The sequence below is a fragment of the Lepidochelys olivacea genome, assembly GCF_965140295.1.
Source record: "Lepidochelys olivacea isolate rLepOli2 genome assembly, chromosome: 22".
In the NCBI taxonomy this organism is placed as follows: Eukaryota; Metazoa; Chordata; order Testudines; family Cheloniidae; genus Lepidochelys; species Lepidochelys olivacea.
The window spans coordinates 16534099-16553150 of record NC_140432.1 but is presented as its reverse complement, the minus strand read 5'-3'; the positions used below and the strand labels follow the sequence as shown (position 1 = coordinate 16553150).

The window sequence follows — 19052 nt, the reverse complement described above, 5'->3', positions numbered from 1 at the left end:
AAGAACTTGCTTTTCCTTTTCACTTGCCACCTTTATGACCAACAGTAGAAGCTGTTTGGCAGATTGAAAGCTCCATTAAAATAACGCAACCCCGCTCTCTCCCTTTCTACCTTGTTACATATATATATATATATATATATATATATATATATATATATATATATATATATATTCTTGTCTTTTCAATGAAGATTCTGTCATTTTAAGTCCCCTGCTCTCATGCTTTTCTTTACTGTTGCAGGGGTTGAAGTTTGCTTTTGTGTGGACTGTACCAAACTGAAGGACTATTTTTTGCCAGCAAAGAGAAATTTTGATTGCATTTACTTCAATTTCCCTCACTGTGGGAGGAAAGCTGGGGTAACAAAGAATAGAGAGCTTCTTGTGAAATTTTTCTGTAGGTGAGTAAAGTGAAATTAAGTAGCACAGACTTATCTCCTACCATGTGGCCTGCTGAACCACTTTCTAGAAGCTGCATTCTGGTTCCTGAAACCAGTGCCTTAAATTCACAGCAATTTTCCAGGACTGTTTAAAATTCATTGTTTAGAAAGGGCCCTTTTCCCCCATGTACTTTACTGTCACTGTTCTGTTTCTAAGTGTCCTTCAAAAGTATTACCAGCTGGTTCTTGTTCTAGCTGCGCAGACGTGCTCACAGAGAAGGGAGAGGTCCATGTGGCTCTTTGCAAAGGTCAGGGAGGGACGCCCGCTGACCAGCCAATGAGAGAGTGGCACAACAGCTGGCAAGTCGTGGCTATGGCAGCGGGAGCAGGATTTATCTTGAGTGATGTTCATCCCTTCAACTCAGAGGATGTTCATGGATATAAGTGCACTGGCTACAGGTAACCTATAGATGCTGCAAAAGGAAGTCCTTGATATTCATGCTGCTCCTAGGTATTTCCATAGTGCCCAACACCATGGTCCAGAGCATTATCTTGTGGAGAGGAAACCCCCTCTAATTTTTTTTCATTCTGTAAAAGTACAATGTACTTCTTTTCCATCTCTTCCTAGGGTGGGTAAGAAACACTGACATTCTTGCCTTTTGAGAGAGTATCTTACAGAAAAAATGGTATCTTAAATCTCAGGATTAGCATTTCTGTTTCCAAGTGGAACCAATAATATTAAGGGGATGGAAGGAGTCTGCATTCTATGATTGGTCTATTTGCTTAGACAAAGGTTGTACCTAGACCTTCTGCAATGTAGACAACATGATACTGACTCAGTCTTATCAGTTTACTAGTTATTCAGTGTCACTTACTTGCTTTTGTGTGTTTAATATTAGTCAGAAATATCAGTTACTTTACCAGATGGTGCATTTGTGTGTGTGTTGCCAGGAGTCAGGATAAATCCTTCTCTGTAGAAGGTGCATTAAACCACATCTTCACTCGGAGCTTGCCATTTCCACATCCCAGGCCTGTGATCTGCCAGACTGAACTGGAGGGCAAGTGGGTTTCCTTCCAAGTTCCAGAAATATTTGTGGATAAAATGAACAGGTAAGTGTTCAAGTCCAATATCTGGTTTGATTGTAGATTTATTCGCCAGGCTGCATTTGGGCCAGGCTGATACTAAACAAAGCCAGAAAATGGCTCAGTCCACTGCTAACTTAATCCACAATCTTGCATGAATGATCAGTTTGCATTTCTGAGACAGGTAATTATTAAACGTTCCAAATTCCATTTCCTCTCAGAGGGAAAAAGAGCAAATTTGGTCATTTAATGTTTTTCACATGTTGGTTTCATATTTATGGTCCACTTAGCATAAGGCTTCAGAAGAGAGAGGATAACTTGCTAGCCAAAGATGTTAGACTGTTCCTAGCTACAGGAGTAGACGAGTGAAGTTTTAATTACACATTGTGCAATGATTTGGGAGCAGCCCTGTAGGTGGCTTAGTCTGTGCTAATATTGCTAAGGCTAGTTAGGATTAAAAACTATAACCAAGTTTTTAATCTGTCTCTAAACTGGTTCATATTCTGGAAAAGATCCAGAGCTAACATACGTTGATTGGCCTCCTTAAATAAGCTTGTAATGCTAATAGTGAATGGAAGTCAGCTGATACTTGTGAGGAAAGTCCTCCCCCTTCCACCAGCCAAAGTGCAACAAATCCTCAATTGCAACTCTTAACACAAACCCTTATGTTCTGCAGATGTCTTGGTAATAACTATGCCACCATGACTAAAGATTTTCCTTGTCCAGGTGGCTATTGAAAGCAAGCTTAACATTAAGGATCACTTGGAGAAGTCATTCATCATACTTGTCTTAAATTATAAACCGAGGAAAATGTTTTTACAAGTCTAAGTGCAGTGATTTTTATAATCTGTTGTTTTGTTTTTAATAGGGGTTTCCTAGATACCAATTCAGATCATCCTGTAAGAACTATTAATGAAAAGCTCATCGCTCAACTCAGCCAAACCTTCCCATTACAAAGGGTTGACCATTCCCTTTCTCTGCTGCACCAAGGACACCTAAGTGCTGTTTCTCAGTCGAACGCTTTTTGGATCATTCCCAACACAGAACAAAATTCAAGTTCTGAACCTCCAGGTAAGGGAACAGCAAGAAGTGTCTTATTTCCTGGCCTTCATTTCTGTAGGGACATAGATCAATATGACAGGATGAAGGCTCAGGAGGGAGACCAGCTCTCAGAACGTTATCGTCTTAGATCTTCCCATCTGGTTTATGTTCAGGATGTGGTACGAAGGCTGAGCTTTCTCCCTGGGACTCTGCATGTTCTCACTGGGCCTGTCTTTAGGAAGTGTCTGATCTCTCCTCACACTCTGCCTGTTTTTCATGAGACTCTTTTTATATGTGCAGTTGATAAGGGTACAGAGGGCAGCTGTATCCAGATGCTTATGGATAATATTAAAAACACTGTAAGTTCTCTGCTCCCACCTCTTTCATGTTTTACATTGAACTCCACAGTACAGGAAGCAAAAAGCTCTAAAACAATTGAACTAAATGATTCAGTCATGCCTGAGCCTCAGCTTGATAAAACTCAATATTTCATCTGTGTGAAAACTGACACTTCAGACTCCAAAGCCAATGGCTCTTGCATAGGAGACATATCAGCAGCTCCCTGGGGGACAGTAAACAGTGAACTGAGCATTGTGTTTGCATCCGTGAATCTTGACCTGCTAGCCATGCAAATTTGTGGAATTTCTGACTGGCGAATGTTGTGGACCTTAGATGAGCGTTTCCTGAATCAGTTTATTGGAGGAGAGTTAGGACCCTTCAAGAGCTTTTCACTCCATCCACCTTCCTATGTGCATGATGTCAGCTTCTGGGTTCCTGAGTGGGAACAGTTTGATGAAATTGCATTTCACACCATTGCCAGGTGTGTGTCGCAGGAAACTGTCATGTCCATCCAGCTTCTTGACAGCTTTCAGCATCCACAGACTGGACAAACCAGCCTCTGCTACAGACTAACCTTCCAGTCCTGTGACAAGGCTCTTACTCGCCAGCAGGTGGCAGAGATGCAGATGCAGTTTAGAAAGAAGATACAGCAATGTTTGCACATAACTCTTAGGTAGATCATTGTATGCTGTTTTCAGACCTTCATCAAGAGCACCCTTCATTCACTTTCCTGTGAGAAGCCTGGATTTCATGTTGTGTGGTCCCTTAACACTGTGTGTTACTATTATGTCTAGCCAAATCATGCCTCTTATAAAGGCTGTGCAGATTAATTTAAAATATTATATACCTGCCTTTAATTCTGCTCTCAAAAAATAATAAAGTTCAGCTGCCTTCCCCTTGTCTGATTGTATGTGACTGTTGAAATGTCAGATCTCAGTGGGTGTTTTCTTTAACAGGTTCCTGTAAAAAGGTGGAGTTGGAAGTGATTCTGCTTATTTGTGCCAAAGGTGAGTTTGTTAACTCTCTGGACAAGTCTGCCCAATGTTGTTTTATTATATTCAGCGGGAAGCACTTATTGATGGCCTCTCTGATAAGGCACACTTGAAACAGGAAAACTTCAACAATTGCCCACTACTGGTTTAAAATGTCTGAGCATATTTCTATGTCAAGTCATGGAGGCTTAAGTGGTCTCACCACAAGAAGTCAACACCCAACTGAACCCAAGAATGCCTCAGATCTGTGGCATCTCTTTCTATAGAAGGGATACAGCAGAAGCTGCCTAATCCAAGGCAGTGGGAGGTACATTATGGGTTTTGAAGTGGGATCTTTTGAGTCTCTAATGGGTGTAGCCACTGCAGGGAGGAGCTGGAAATATGACACCCTATTTGATTCTAGTTTGACAGTTCTGTTCACAGTTTAGAAACTGAAAACAGGTGCAAGGCAAGACTGGGAGTCCACAGGAAAATAACACAAGAGTAACAAACCATGCTGTGTATGGATGGTATATCTGGCACTGATAGCATCATGCTATAGTGCATAGCATAAGGATTGTAATAAAGGACAATGTTCTCACTAAACAACCTTAACTGGTTTTGGATCTTCCCAGGATTTTTCCATTTCATATGAGGGGTGGCCCCCTTAGGAGGCATTCTTCTGCATACACCCCTCGTACGGGGAGACTCAATTCCAAGCTTAATGGAGTGCTCTTCTTTGCACCCCTCCCCTAGCACAGACTGTTGTACACTTAGTGCACAGTGGGGTGTGCTCCTGTGCACTCCCTTGCATGGTAAAACTCACTGCACAGAGGGGTGCTCTTTTTACACCCCCTTGCAGGGTTAGACTTGCACAATCACATTGCATAGTGGGGCACTCACTTTTACAACCCTCCCTTGCAGGGTGAGACTTGCACACACCCATTGCACAGTGGGGCATCTTTTACACCCCCAGTTGCATGATGAGAATTGCACAGCAGGGTGCTCTCCTATAAACCCTCCCCTCCCCCCCGTTGCATGGAGAGAAGTACACAACAGGACGCTCGCCTATGCACCTCCTTGCCGGGTGAGACTAGCACGCTCAGTGCACAGCGGGGCGCTCTCCTATGCACCTCCCTTGCACGGAGAGAAATGGCGCACATTTGCATACAGCTGTGCACTCCCGCTTTGCACAATGAGAATTGCATGCTCGGCCCACAGGGGGGCGCTCTCCTATACACCCCTCTTGCACGGTGAGAATTGCACGCTCAGCGCACAGCGGGGAGCTTTTCCCCGCCTGCCTCCCTCGCCCGGTGCCCGTTGCAGGGAGCGGACCGAAGCCCGGCTCAGCTGAGCACAGCGGGTCCCCGGGCGGGGCGGGCCGGGCGCGGCGGCGGCGGCGGCTGCAGCCGGCGCCTGGGGCTGCCCGCACTAAGTATGGCGGCCGCCGGCCTCAGCCCGTGCGTCGCCCGCGAGCGGCGGGGGGAGCGCGGCGCGGCGCGCTGCTGCCCGAGCTCGGCATGGCGGCCAAAGGGACCCGGCAGCGGTCGAGGGGAGGCGGCGGGGACCCGGTCCGGCCGCGAGAGGAAGGGCCGGGCCCGGAGGAGGCCAAGGCGGAGTAGGTGCCAGGCGGGCGGCTGGGGCCCGGCCAGCGGGGTGCGGGGCGCGCTGGTGAGGTGGTCCCCGCGGGGTGCAAGGGCCCGGCCCGGCCCCCTGGGGAGCGGGGCCCGGGGCCCCGAGCCCGGCCCCCGAGCCCGGCCCCCTGGGGATGGCCTGGACCAGGTGCAGAGCGGTCACCCTACCACCTGGCATGTGAGCTGCATATAGACAGCGCGCATTAGCCTTGCTGCTGCCTGATAAAGAAATCATGAGGGGACCCATGCAATGGTGGTGTAGCCATGCTGGTCCCAGGATATACGAGAGACCAGGTGGGTGAGGTACAGTCTGTTGGACCAAATGTTACTACATCCACCGTGTCTCCCTGTGAAGGGGCCTGACAGTCTCCAAGCCTTGTGGGGGTGGCCCTGTGTAGCTTGGGACTATTAGGCATTAGCAAGGGTTTGGCTCCGTGAATGCGCCAGGGCTCAGTTTCTGCAAGCAGAGCCTGGCATTTAGCTAGACTTGTTGAACATTGCAGGATGGTTTCGCCAGAGTCGAGCTCTAGCCGCCTCTTAGAGCAGAGGGACCCAATGGGTAGAAGTTGATCTGGCATGCATTCGTTTGGAATATGCTTGACATAGAGGTGCTGAGATGCCACAATGGTGGGTGCAGTACAAGGACCCCTATAGAATGGATTCACTGATATCAGAACTAGGTTTGATCTGTAGTAAGGCATAACAGTAGGAATGAAAAAAAAACAGAGTGGAGCCTGGGGCCATGTACATTTCCTCAGTGTAGTTAGAAAGGTAGCTGTAGCACTTGGTGCCAGGGTGCCATCCAACCTCACAGCCTAAGCAGGGCTAGGTCTGGTAAGCGCTGGGATGGGGTTTCAAGGGGTGGAAGGATGGCCCAGTGATTAGGGCACTAGCCTGGGACTCCGGAGACCTGGGTACAAGGCCCTGCTCTGCCACAGACTGCCTTGGGCAAGTCGCTTAGTTCCTCTGTGCCTCACCTCCACATCTGTAAAACGGTGGTAAGAACACTCTCCTGCTTGTTGTGAGGGTAAATGTATTCAAGATTGTGAGTTCAGCTACAACAGTGGTGGGGCCACATAAGTACGTAAAATAGAGTGAGGAAAATGTCTCTAAAGGGTCCTAGGTTGGGTGAGGGTCAGTTGAGCCAAGTAACTGTCTAAGAAGTGACATTTATTAGATGTGTAAATGGATAAACCAACTTGAATTTAAATGTAATGAAAAGGTCGCCTAGCATGCCCTGAGCAGAAGGATCTGAAAGGAGACTGCAAAGAGCTGTAGCCTAAGATTGACTCGGAGTGTGTTTTAAGGATAATGAAGAGGGAGTACAGACATATTCATTGTCTTAACTCTTTCTGTGTGGATTTCCCAGTCTCTTGGGTTCTTTGCTCTGTGTCATCTTGCTGCTCTTTATCCTATTACCTTATATCATCCACTCCAGTAAGTCCTCCTGACACTAGTTCTTTGCTCTTGATTAGGCCATCTGGGAACAAAGCAGGGCAGGTCTGGGCACCTGAAGGATCCACAGCTTTCAAGTGTCTGATCTCAGCCCGGTTCTGCGCTGCCCTCTTGAGTAACATCTCAGATTGTGATGAGACATTTAACTACTGGGAACCGGTGAGTGGCTTCTCCTTCCTAGTAGAGGAATTTTGGCTTTTGTAATTGGTCTGCTCAGATTCTTGATACAAATTTGCCTAGAGCTGCATCATGCTGATCTGTGCCCTCAACATATCAATTATCTTACGCTATTGTTTGCTAATGGCTAAAGCAAACATGTGTCCTCCTTTTAACCTGTTTTTTTTTTTAAATTTGGATTTGTAGATGCACTACCTCGTCTATGGGAAAGGGTTCCAGACGTGGGAATACTCTCCAGTCTATGCCATTCGCTCCTATGCTTACCTATGGCTTCATGCCTTGCCAGCCTTATTCCATGCTAGAGTTCTACAGACAAATAAGGTAAATCGTGTGTCAAAGCTTTGCTTGTGAGAAATCACCTGCCCTTTGGTCTGTATCAAAGAAAGCAACTGTTTGACACAAGGGGCACTGAAATTCTTAATTAGTGTGGTTTCAGAGTGGTAGCCGTGTTAGTCTGTATCAGCAGCAAGAACTAGGAGTACTTGTGGTACCTTAGAGACTATCAAAGTTATTTGGGCATAAGCTTTTTTGGGCTAAAGCCCACTTCATCAGATGCATGCAATGGAAAATACAGTAGGAAGATATATATATATATACACACACACAGAGAACATGAAACATAATGACTGAGCTTTTCAAAGCAGTCTAAAGCAGGGGTTCTCAAACAGGGGGTCAGGACCCCTGAAGAGGTCGCGAGGTTATTACATGGGGGGGGTCATGAGCTGGCAGCCTCCACCCCAAATCCCACTTTGCCTCCAGCATTTATAAAAGTGTTAAATATATAAAAAAGTGTTCTTAATTTATAAGGGGGGGTCTCACTCAGAGGCTTGCTATGTGAAAGGGGTCACCAGTACAAAAGTTTGAGAACCACTGGTTTAAGGGGTTTAGTCTCAAATCTGCTGTTAAGCTTCCTGGAAGATATGGAGCTGATTTCATTTGTATGCTCTCTGGAAGTTTCATCCAGTAGTGCTTTTGCAATGGTTTTTAAATCTTTTTTTAATGGTTTAATTTTGAAAATCAAAATATAAAAATCAGCATGCTCCACTTCTCACACAACATATTATAACCTGCAGACATGAGAGAGTGAAAAAGCATTTAAACAAACATGTTGTTGCTTGGGTACCTATCTGCCACACAAGGGATAGCTCCACCCCTTAATACCGAGATGCTCTTGTGTGTGTGCATGATAGCTGGATGGATATTTGGGTGGATATTTGGGATAATTTCTCTTTGTAATGTTGCAGTTAAAGCTTTGGTTCTCAAGACTTGAAAGAGGAGAGGGCAGGCTAACTCAGGGTCCAGTTCAGTGGAGTCATTTCTTTTTCACCTTTTTGCCATAAAGGACTTAGTGTCAAAGGGCCAGATCCTGGGCCTTTCAAGTCAGTGGGAACTTTGCCATTGAGCTCAGTGGGTGCGGGATCAGGCAGCGCATTGAGTGGACTTTGGTGCCATCATTTAAAAAGTAGCTTTTGTGGGGTTCTCACCATGGCAGTAGTTATTCCATCTTGAATTAGCCTTTCACATACCAGCAGGCACTTCAATTCCATTTATAAATTCCATTTCTAACTCTGAATGTTTCTCCTAGGTTCTCGTCTTTTATTTCCTGCGATGTCTCTTGGCCTTCTTGAGTTGCATTTGTGAGCTTTACTTTTATAAGTGAGTAGACGAAGCTGTTGGCTCAGGGAATAGCCCAGTGTGAATAACAAGGATGGTTATGGCCACTGACAATGAGGGCTGAAAAGATATCTCATGTGGATTATAGTGCTTCACATTAAAATCTGTCAAAATACATAGTCAGCAAAGATTCCTAGGAAAACATTGGTTAGAATCCTGCCACTGTGGCCAAATTCTGCGCTCAGGTCCACTGAGTAAGTCTTAACTCTGGCATTTGGCTCAGGCTATGTGCACAGCTCTCCCACTGACATCAGCAGAATTGCCAGAGCTGAGTTATACTTGGTGTGTCGAAGAGGGGAAACAGCGGACTTCATTTTACGTAGGTGATTTCAGCTGGGATGCACTGGATAGCTTCAAAATTCAGTAGCACCCCCAAGTTCTCTCTCTCCAGGCTCTGTTGATCCCAGATGAGGGTTAACTCCAGTGGAGTTTGCAGATTCATAAAGCACTAGCCTGGACATGCAATTAGCTGGTCCAAGTGGGAAGTCTTTGCCTGTCACTTCTTTTCGAGCCATCGTTGTCCCACTTGGCATCTCCATTGGCAGCAGCCATGAGCATGGCACTGCTCCTGATTCTGGGAAGCAAACTTCAGCCTTTGGTATGTGTTAGGGGGCTTATTCCTTCACCTACTTACTTCAGCAGACAGGAACGATCACTGAACCAGACAAAGATTATACAGACAAACAATAGCAAAGTGGAAACTATAATGACAAAACAATACAGAAGTGAGGATTTCACATCCCAGCTATTGATAAGTGAGTTCTTGCCAGACAGGATGCTATCAAATTAAGTTTCCTTTTACATCTTCTAGGCACTTCCCTTTCTCTGGAGGTGATAGGCATTATCAGGACAGGATTGTATTCCTAACAGCCCAATAGCACCTTATTTCAATGTGACAAGTTTGGAATGTGAAGAGGTGACTGGTCACTTCCCAGCTTATGGCTGCCTCTGTTGCTTAGCCAAAGGGTTTAGCCTAAGAACAGGGCCTCAGACTGTCACAGTAAGAGAAGGACCTTACACTGGCTGGTAGTGATTTTGATTCTTTCTTTTATACCTCTAACTAGCCAAGTGATAAGAATACACCTAAATTCTTAGTCTAGGCCTTTACAGACAGACCTGAATATCTATATCCTAACACTCCATCCCTTTTTTTTCTTTTGGGATCCTCCTGCTCAGGTATCCCTGGAAAAGCATAGGACATATGGCGACACATTTCCTGATAGGGCCAGGCATCAAGGTGGAAGGTGTCGATATTCCATTTATCCCACTGCCCCTTGTGTAGTATAGTGCCCTGCACAGTCTCTCGTACGGACATACCATACCTATTCCAATTAATGTTCCAGACTTCCCATTAGAGTGGGCCCGAGAAGGTTGGGTCTGGGTTGTCTAGTACACTGCAGGGTTTGGAGGGCTTATTACTTATAGGTTATCTCCATATGCAACGTAACACAAGTACAGTTAACAATACAAAATCCATAGCAACACCGAGTCCTGACCACTGCAGTATGGTCCAACGTCCGAGACACGCCCAAAACACTGCCTCTCCTCCTTTGACAGGGTCACGATCTGATGTGTCCAGTTGCTGGCAGTTGCAACAAGCTGCCCCTGCAGGTTTTGCTTGCTTTTGTCCATATCATAAGTCCACTGAATATTCACAGAGAAATGGGATATTGTCCAAACCAGCTTGACCACTTGGTATGGAATCAGGCAGTATGCCCTGGTTTGATTATTCACAGCAATAAGATTCACAGATCCATTTGTGCACCAAAGTCCAGATAGCAGCATGTAGATGTGTGTAGTTTGGTTATGGGCTGGTGTAATTGTGCCCCCAGTCATATGTACATTCCCAGCAAAACACCTTATACACAGTACACTCAATTGTCCACCCCTTGCGTAGGCCATTGATCCTGCTCCTCCATAGTCACAGGAGAGGGGCACATCCAAACATCTTCCTTTGATTTATACTATTTTACACACCCCTCCATTGATTCCCAGTGAGCTCCTCCCCTTCTCATTATTTCCATAGGGCTTGTGGGGACCTCCTTAGTTGCCATTCCATTTCCAGGTACCATGGTAGCTATTAGACAGGTGCTGGCCTCCTAGTTGAGCATTTGGATTCCCACACACATCTCTCCTCCCCCCCAAGGTCAGCCTTTTGAAGCCATCTCCCACCCATGTCATGAGGTTTTTTGTTCATTAAAACACAACAATGCTAGCAACAAGACAAACACCACAGACAAACACAAAACACAGATCCATAGTATTCTGGGTTATTTTTCCTGCTGGTGCCAGCTTGCTTGTAGAGTGTCTGAAAAACAAAAGAAACAATTTCCACCCCTCTGGTGGGGACAGATTATTGCTTCATAATAATAATAATAATACCACCTCTTTCTCTTACAAATTTCCTTGCTAATTGCAGGAAAACCAGAAGAATTACCTCCAGGCTGTCCTTATGTTGTTCTATAGTCAGGCTAGTGAATTACCCCACTCACTGGTCATTTATGAAATTCATGAAGTGGTGTACCTCAGTTTCCCCTCTTGTGCAACAGACCATGTTTGCAATAGTTTCTCTGCTGTACCAAGCATTAAGTTTATTCTCAGGTAATAGCTGAGAGACAGCTTCAGATTTTAGCACTGCACACCCCCACTCCCCCCCCTTAAGGTTAACCTGTCCCCCTTATTTTCAGGCTTGACATGTTTTTTCACCTCCCTTTCCTGGAGGGCCATAATCTGAGTCTTTTCGTAGCTTGTTTGCTGACCAGATGTATTAATTATTTGCAGCTCCTTTGTGCCCATCAGCTAGGTAATTTGCATTTACACAGAGGCTTACTAGCTTGCTTCTGGATCCAAAGCTGTTAGCAGCTCAGACACTGTCTTAAAAGGGAAACATTTTACTTCCACCAGAGTTCTGATTACTTTCCACTTTCATCTCCTGCTTCAAATCACACACAGATCTGAAAAAGAAAGCACAACCTATTGTGGCCCCTTTTGGAGCCCTAACAGGATTTTAATTAAGTACCATGTTTTGTTTGCATTTCTTTTACCCCTTCTCCAATAGACACTCCACATGTCCTGGGAAAATGCACATTCCTTCCATATAGTTTAATCTCCATAACATTATATTAGCCCTATTAATTTTACACAAGGTGTAACTGCCTCCCATGCCCACAGAGTTTTCATGCACACCCACTAAAGCAACAATCTGATCCCCCCCCCCGAGTCACCCCAAGGCTTAGTGTTCCCATCATTCCTCCCCTTTTCCTTTTCTTTTACCTGTGCGCGCACACAAAAATTCTCTTTTGCCTAACATTTCTTTCACTGTGATTACTCTTTTTCACACAACTGTACCCCGATTACACTTCCATCTTGTACAGCTAGACCCAACCAGAGGCAGCCAAGTTAAGTTCCAGTAGAAACCCCTTACATCCTTTAGTGATTTTGATTACATTACCCAATAGTCAAATAATTTTGCTCAGATTCTCTCTCCTCCTGCTGCCTGTAGCAGTCCCTTATAGATCATTTCTGTGGGCAAAGGGCCCATTTTCCCTCAGAATAGCTGTAAAACTGGGGACAGAAGCATAGTGGTGGTAGTAGCCACTCTACCTGACCCCCTTGGATAATTTAATTACCAAGCTTCCATCCAATGTGACTGCACAGAGTTGCACATACAGTTATATTTATATAACTGGGTTTTATCATTAAACAAAAACTTCCTTCTTGACATCTCACATAAGTATTCAAAGTACCCTCCATTAAAACTTCAGAAAAACAAGAGTGTGAAAAGGCAGGTTGCACTTTGAAACTTTTTTTTTCTTCCCCTTCTTCCTCTCCACTCCCCCAGGACCAAGTCCCAGCCCCAGTCTCTAAAGGTGGTCTGTTAACTCTGCTTTTGACTTCAAATCCTGTTGTGCCAAATCATCTTTCACTACCGCTAACTAATTTACAACCCTTCAGCAGCCCTTGCTGAAGCAGCACCAAACTTGAAAGATTCCTGGCAGCTTCCCATAATGCTTTCCTTACTTCAAACCTCTCACAAGGGGACTGAAGTGCCTCCTTTTCCTGGAAGGAATTCAGTCCCCATGGGCAGGGACCTTCTTCCACTACCCATATACCAAGGAGGGTGGGCTCCTCAGCCACCCCCCATCCCTCTGGGTTCCCTAACACTTCCTCCATTTCCTTTTTAATCTCATCCCAGGGTGGCCCCTGCACCTGGTATGGGCCCTGGTTCTTCCTTATCCATTTATCCAAAAAATCCTTTACCCTGGCTTGCCAGAACCCGCAACTACCATTACGAGAGTTCGCTATACCCCCTCCAAGCAGCTGTGCGGACTGTTGGGGAGGGGGACTTACAGGCTGCCGCTCACCTATCCGATGCGATGCATCAGAGTGAGTCACCGGCACCAAGATGTTAGGGGGCTTATTCCTTCACCCACTTACTTCCTTGGTCCTTCTCACATGAACAGAGAGCAACAATACCTGAAGTCCAAAGGTGCAAACAATTCGATGTTTATTGGGGTGAACTTCCAGCAAGCATGATTCCAGTTTTCTTCTTTAGTATCCCCCTTCCCAGCTCTGACACCACAGAGCCTTACACCTGTGTCTCTGTTCCCATTTCTGCCCTTAGCCAAACATGATTCCATTCCCTGTTTCCACCACCCTACCCACTCCCACTCCCTGATTGACTGCAGACTATATAGTAAAACTTGAGTTCTGCTTAGCTATACCTTAACCAATCATTTTCCTGAAATCTAACTAACCAATCCTAACCTATTGTAACATGATTATGTAACCAATTATATCCCACCACCTTAATTAGTTTACACCCAGCAAAATTAATTATGCAGCAGACAGGAACAATCACAGAACCAGACAAAGATTATACAGACAAACAATAGCAAAGTGGAAACTATAATGACAAAACAATACAGAAGTGAGGATTTCACATCCCAGCTATTGATAAGTGAGTTCTTGCCAGACAGGATGCTATCAAATTAAGTTTCCTTTTACATCTTCTAGGCACTTCCCTTACTCTGGAGGTGATAGGCATTATCAGGACAGGATTGTATTCCTAACAGCCCAATAGCACCTTATTTCAATGTGACAAGTTTGGAATGTGAAGAGGTGACTGGTCACTTCCCAGCTTATGGCTGCCTCTGTTGCTTAGCCAAAGGGTTTAGCCTAAGAACAGGGCCTCAGACTGTCACAGTAAGAGAAGGACCTTACACTGACTGGTAGTGATTTTGATTCTTTCTTTTATACCTCTAACTAGCCAAGTGATAAGAATACACCTAAATTCTTAGAGTCTAGGCCTTTACAGACAGGCCTGAATATCTATATCCTAACAGTATGGTGCTACTGTGACTGGTAAAACGGAGGCCTGGTGTGCTCTGGAGTAGCAGTTCCTGGTGTAGCTGCACCAGTGCAAACCCTTAGTGCAGAGACTACGTACGCTGGTGAAGCACACCTGGAGACAGAATACTGAACTGAATGGGCCACAGGTCTGACCAAGTCTGGCAATTCCTATCTTCCGATGATTCACACCAGTGCAACTTACTCTGGTGCAAACTGTCCCTACAGTAGGGGTTTGCACTGGCGTAGCTATGCAGGGGGCTGAAATCCAAGTGTAGATGGGTTCAGAGTATCCATTCTCCCTCCGTCCATTTGTCTCTAGGGGCTGAGGAGCGAGAGCTCTCCAGCACGTGGTTGCCAAGAGCTGCTTTTAGCTCTGCATGCAGTAGCTATTGATTTGTGCAGTGTTTTTTCTTTTGTACGCAGGAGATGTTTCCATGGCGCTATGTCTGATTTTCTCTCTGCTTCCCTAGGGCCGTGTGTAAGAAATTTGGGCTGCATGTGAGCCGGCTGATGCTGGCCTTCTTAGTTCTCGGCGCTGGGATGTTTTGCTCAGCTGCAGGTAAGCTTGCTCAGCAGCCAGTGCAGGGGTGACCCACTCTCAGGAGTGCACGGGTGGGTCAGGAGGGGAAAAGCTCAACTGCAGGGTTTTTAAAGCGTTACCTTAAAATGTTCCCATAAGAACTCAATGCCCAGTGCTTGACATGGATAATCCCTTGCTCTCCTGCTGCAGACGTTTCTAATAAAAAAATCTGGCCAAAGAGCAGCTGTTGTCCCAGATGTGTACCACTCGCTTCTTTCCTTTATCTTCCTCCCTGGCTGTATTTGTTTCTGCTGCAGACCCCAGTCTCAGTGTAGTGAGCCATGCCTTTCAAACCCCTTTTCTCTCAGACTGGGTCTTAGTCATTCTGGGACTATTTTCCTTAAGTGTTTTTGACATTTCTGCATGGGCCAGTGGCCCAGTTTTAACCAGGGGGAGAAAAGGTGTCATCTTGCATTAGGCTGTCATTTTTATGTGCCTTAATGTACCCCCACCATTTGAATGGTCTCTGCCAAGCCAACCACTGCAACCCAGGTTTGTAAAACACCTAGGGTGGGTATTGTGTGCATGTGAAGGGACACTTTGTGCAAAGGTGGCAACTGGAAGTCATTTCAAGCAATGGTTTCTTGCAGTTGTGCTGACGTGGCCTCAGAAGGAGGGGAGGTGTGACAGCCAGACGATGTCTGAGATCTCCTATTCTGCACTGCCTTTGTTTACAGTGACTGCTAGAAGGCCCTTTCCATCACTATTCATGTAGTTCTCGTTCGTTCCCTGTTTATTTCCCCATAATCCCACTTGGTTTCTCGAGGACTGTGCCCAGTCCACCCCAGATGAGGACACAGATGATAGAGCAAGTGTTATGGGTAATTATACATCTGCAAATGCTGGCCTTCTGGCTGGACTGCCACTGTGGAACATGGAAGGTTATGAGCAAAGGGACTGTAGTACTTGGAGGAAATATTTCTGGGCTTAATCTTGGCAGAATAGAGGCTCTTAACTGGAGGACTTCCGGTGTGAAATCTGGCTCTGTTGAAATCAGTGGGAATTTTGCCATTGGCTTCAGTGTGGCCAGGATTTCATTCCCAGTGTTTATAGCAGACTGTACTCTGCCTGTTACAGAGCCTTAGGTTGACCCTATGCAGTATTTTACCTATGTGAAAGTTTAGCTGACCTCTTTCTTTCTTTGCTTTGTAGCCTTCCTCCCCAGCAGTTTCTGTATGTACACCACAGTGGTTGCTATGACTGGCTGGTATATGGATAAGACCTCTATAGCCGTGTTGGGCGTGGCAGCTGGAGCCATTGTGGGTTGGCCCTTCAGTGCAGCTCTTGGGTAAGGAGAGGAAAACTCAGAGGCCCGACTGAGGTTCTGTGCTTTTCAAGGCTGAGTGCTCAGCTCTCTGGCTGGGAGGCTGTGGCATCATTAGGAAAACCCTGCCTCCATGTGGTACACGTTACCCAGAGTCTAGGTGGTATTTGTATAACCCACATGCTTTCAGTGTAGTGCTGGGTTGGTGACTGGGCCACATACAGAGGTTAATGTGTTTGCCACGGACTGGGCTAACACAGCCGGGGTTTTTAGCTTAGGTAATCAAGGATTGTGCTTTAATATCCAGAGGTGTCAGGTTTGATCCCTGCTGCCAACAGTCCTCTCAAAGATGTCTTGTTAGATTTGCTGAATTATTCCCCTTGGAAAAAGGAACAGTTTGATGAAGGACTGGCAGGAAGTTGGTTCCTGGCTTGAGACTGAGGGGAGAGAGTTCTCCCCTGCCCCCCACCCCCATTAACTGTCTTCCTGGACCTGGGGGGAGGAAGGGACAAGGATTCTCAAGGTGAGGCAGGCAGGTGATTACTAGATTGAAGAGGGTCCCTGACGCAGATGTTGTCTTTTCCAGGATACCTATTGCCATTGACTTGCTGATAATAAAGCGGAGGTGGAAGAGCTTCCTGAACTGGTGTCTGGTGGCCCTGATCCTGTTTTTGGTAAGTTGCTGTAATAAAGCACAACGGAGGAGCTGGGCTGGGGTTGTAACAGAGCCAGGGCTCGTTTGCAGGGAGAGCCCTTTCAGAGGACTTGCCCAGTGTCTGCTGAGGTTCTTATTAACAAGAATCTCCCTGAGCTCAATATCCTCACTCTCTGTTCCTGGCTCACTCCCCTCATTCTTACAGGTGATTTCAAAGGCAGAGAAGTTGTGTAGCTTCCATGCAATGATCCCCTTGCTCTGCCTCTCCTGCAGAGGACTGACCTCCCTTTGCTGCTCCCAGAGGGCTTGTAGTCTCTGCTTGTTCTTCCTCCAGTCTCTAGCTGAATCCATCTTAATCAGAACTTGAAAATCAGTCTCTAGTACCTGTACAGAGGGTGCAGAGCAGGGGCATCCTGCCAGGTATGGTACTTGTTACCTGATTCCCAGAGGGATGGAAAAAACATGTATCCCGCTGCCCAAAACAACACATGCCAATGCTGGCTGCTGCTGCTGAATGCTCTGCCCTAAAGGCTAGTGTGGTTAATGAGATGCTGCTCTAAGCCTTTGCTGTTCACTGTCCAGTCTCAAAGGGGCAGGGGACTAGGAACCAAACTCCTCTTTTGCTCTCAGCATCTCCAGTTCATTGCTGCATGATGAACGAAGTATGGTGTAGACTCTAAACCCTTTATGCTCCTGGAAGAAGCTGCAGCACTGAATAGCTGTGCCTGTCTTGTAGGGACCCTGTCAGTTAGAGCCAGGCATCGTATACCTAGCATTCGTGCAGCATGGGGGCTGGGAGGCTGTTTATTCCTTGGCACAAATATGGAAATTTGGCAGTGTCACTGCACACTGGGCGGCCCCTCATTGATTTGGAATTTCTGGCCAAAGCTGCGAGTGCTATATGAATTTTAAATGCTTTGTTCCAGGTTCCCCTTGTGATTGTTGACAGCTATTACTATGGGAAGCTGGTAATCACTCCTCTTAACATTGTTTTATACAATGTCTTCACACCTCACGGACCTGATCTTTATGGTGAGTGCATTATAACAAAATATTGGGGTGTGCTGTGAGGGCTCATTTGATGTAGTTAAGTTTTAAAACTGGCACCTTAAATTTCTGTGGGACAAACCTGCACGTTTGTGATCTGGCCTGACTGCAAAGACATGCTTTCGGCTTTTGCTTTTGAGCTCACCAGTGAGGCAGTTCCTGTCTATTGCCACTTGATGTCTCTCTTGAGTCAGGAATACCACCCACATTTGTTTCAGAGTAACAGCCGTGTTAGTCTGTATTCGCAAAAAGAAAAGGAGTACTTGTGGCACCTTAGAGACTAACCAATTTATTTGAGCATGAGCTTTCGTGAGCTACAGCTCACTTCATCGGATGCATGCCGTGGAAACTGCAGAAGACATTATATACACACAGAGACCATGAAACAATACCTCCTCCCACCCCACTGTCCTGCTGGTAATAGCTTATCTAAAGTGATCATCAAGTTGGGCCATTTCCAGCACAAATCCAGGTTTTCTCACCCTCCGCCTCCCCCCCCCACAAACTCACTCTTCTGCTGGTAATAGCCCATCCAAAGTGACAACTCTCTTCACAATGTATATGATGATCAAGGTGGGCCATTTCCCACCTGGATTTGTGCAGGGAATGGCCCACCTTGATTATCATACACATTGTGAAGAGATGTTTCAGAGTATCAGCCGTGTTAGTCTGTATTCGCAAAAAGAAAAGGAGGACTTGTGGCACCTTAGAGACTAACCAATTTATTAGAGCATAAGCTTTCGTGAGCTACAGCTCACTTCCTCAGATGCATATCGTGGAAACTGCAGCAGGCTTTATATATACACAGAGAATATGAAACAATACCTATTCCCACCCCACTGTCCTGCTGGTAATAGCTTCAGCAGGACAGTGGGGTGGGAATAGGTATTGTTTCATATTCTCTGTGTATATATAAAGCCTGCTGCAGTTTCCACGATATGCATCTGAGGAAGTGAGCTGTAGCTCACGAAAGCTTATGCTCTAATAAATTGGTTAGTCTCTAAGGTGCCACAAGTCCTCCTTTTCTTATTGTGAAGAGAGTTGTCACTTTGGATGGGCTATTACCAGCAGAAGAGTGAGTTTGTGTGTGGGGGGGCGGAGGGTGAGAAAACCTGGATTTGTGCTGGAAATGGCCCAACTTGATGATCACTTTAGATAAGCTATTACCAGCAGGACAGTGGGGTGGGAGGAGATATTGTTTCATGGTCTCTGTGTGTATATACAAAAAGAAAAGGAGTACTTGTGGCACCTTAGAGACTAACCAATTTATTTGAGCATAAGCTTTCGTGAGCTACAGCTCACTTAGAACTTTAGATCTAAAGTGATGCAAGTATGCATCCGATGAAGTGAGCTGTAGCTCACGAAAACTTATGCTCAAATAAATTGGTTAGTCTCTAAGGTGC

The 19052-nt window shown here is 45.8% G+C and overlaps 1 protein-coding gene across 7 annotated transcripts in view; it reads left to right on the top strand.

Annotated features, from left to right (window-relative positions):
- Window positions 1-19052, top strand: part of LOC311511218 (alpha-1,2-mannosyltransferase ALG9) — a 126067-nt gene that overhangs the window by 1497 nt on the left and 105518 nt on the right. For 6 of the 7 annotated variants that reach the window (XR_014709217.1, XR_014709218.1, XR_014709219.1 and 3 more), the window contains exons 1-8: window positions 5301-5429; window positions 6921-7059; window positions 7264-7398; window positions 8663-8733; window positions 14574-14662; window positions 15836-15971; window positions 16534-16621; window positions 17529-17634. Coding sequence is in view for 4 of the 7 variants with exons in the window: in XM_084611634.1 (XP_084467760.1) it covers window positions 5332-5429; window positions 6921-7059; window positions 7264-7398; window positions 8663-8733; window positions 14574-14662; window positions 15836-15971; window positions 16534-16621; window positions 17529-17634 (862 nt within the window). In the remaining 3 variants the exon portion in view is untranslated. Of the gene's footprint in view, window positions 1-241; window positions 399-632; window positions 837-1328; window positions 1488-5300; window positions 5430-6920; window positions 7060-7263; window positions 7399-8662; window positions 8734-14573; window positions 14663-15835; window positions 15972-16533; window positions 16622-17528; window positions 17635-19052 lie in introns of those variants that run through there. The other variant, XM_084611636.1, reaches the window with a different exon arrangement.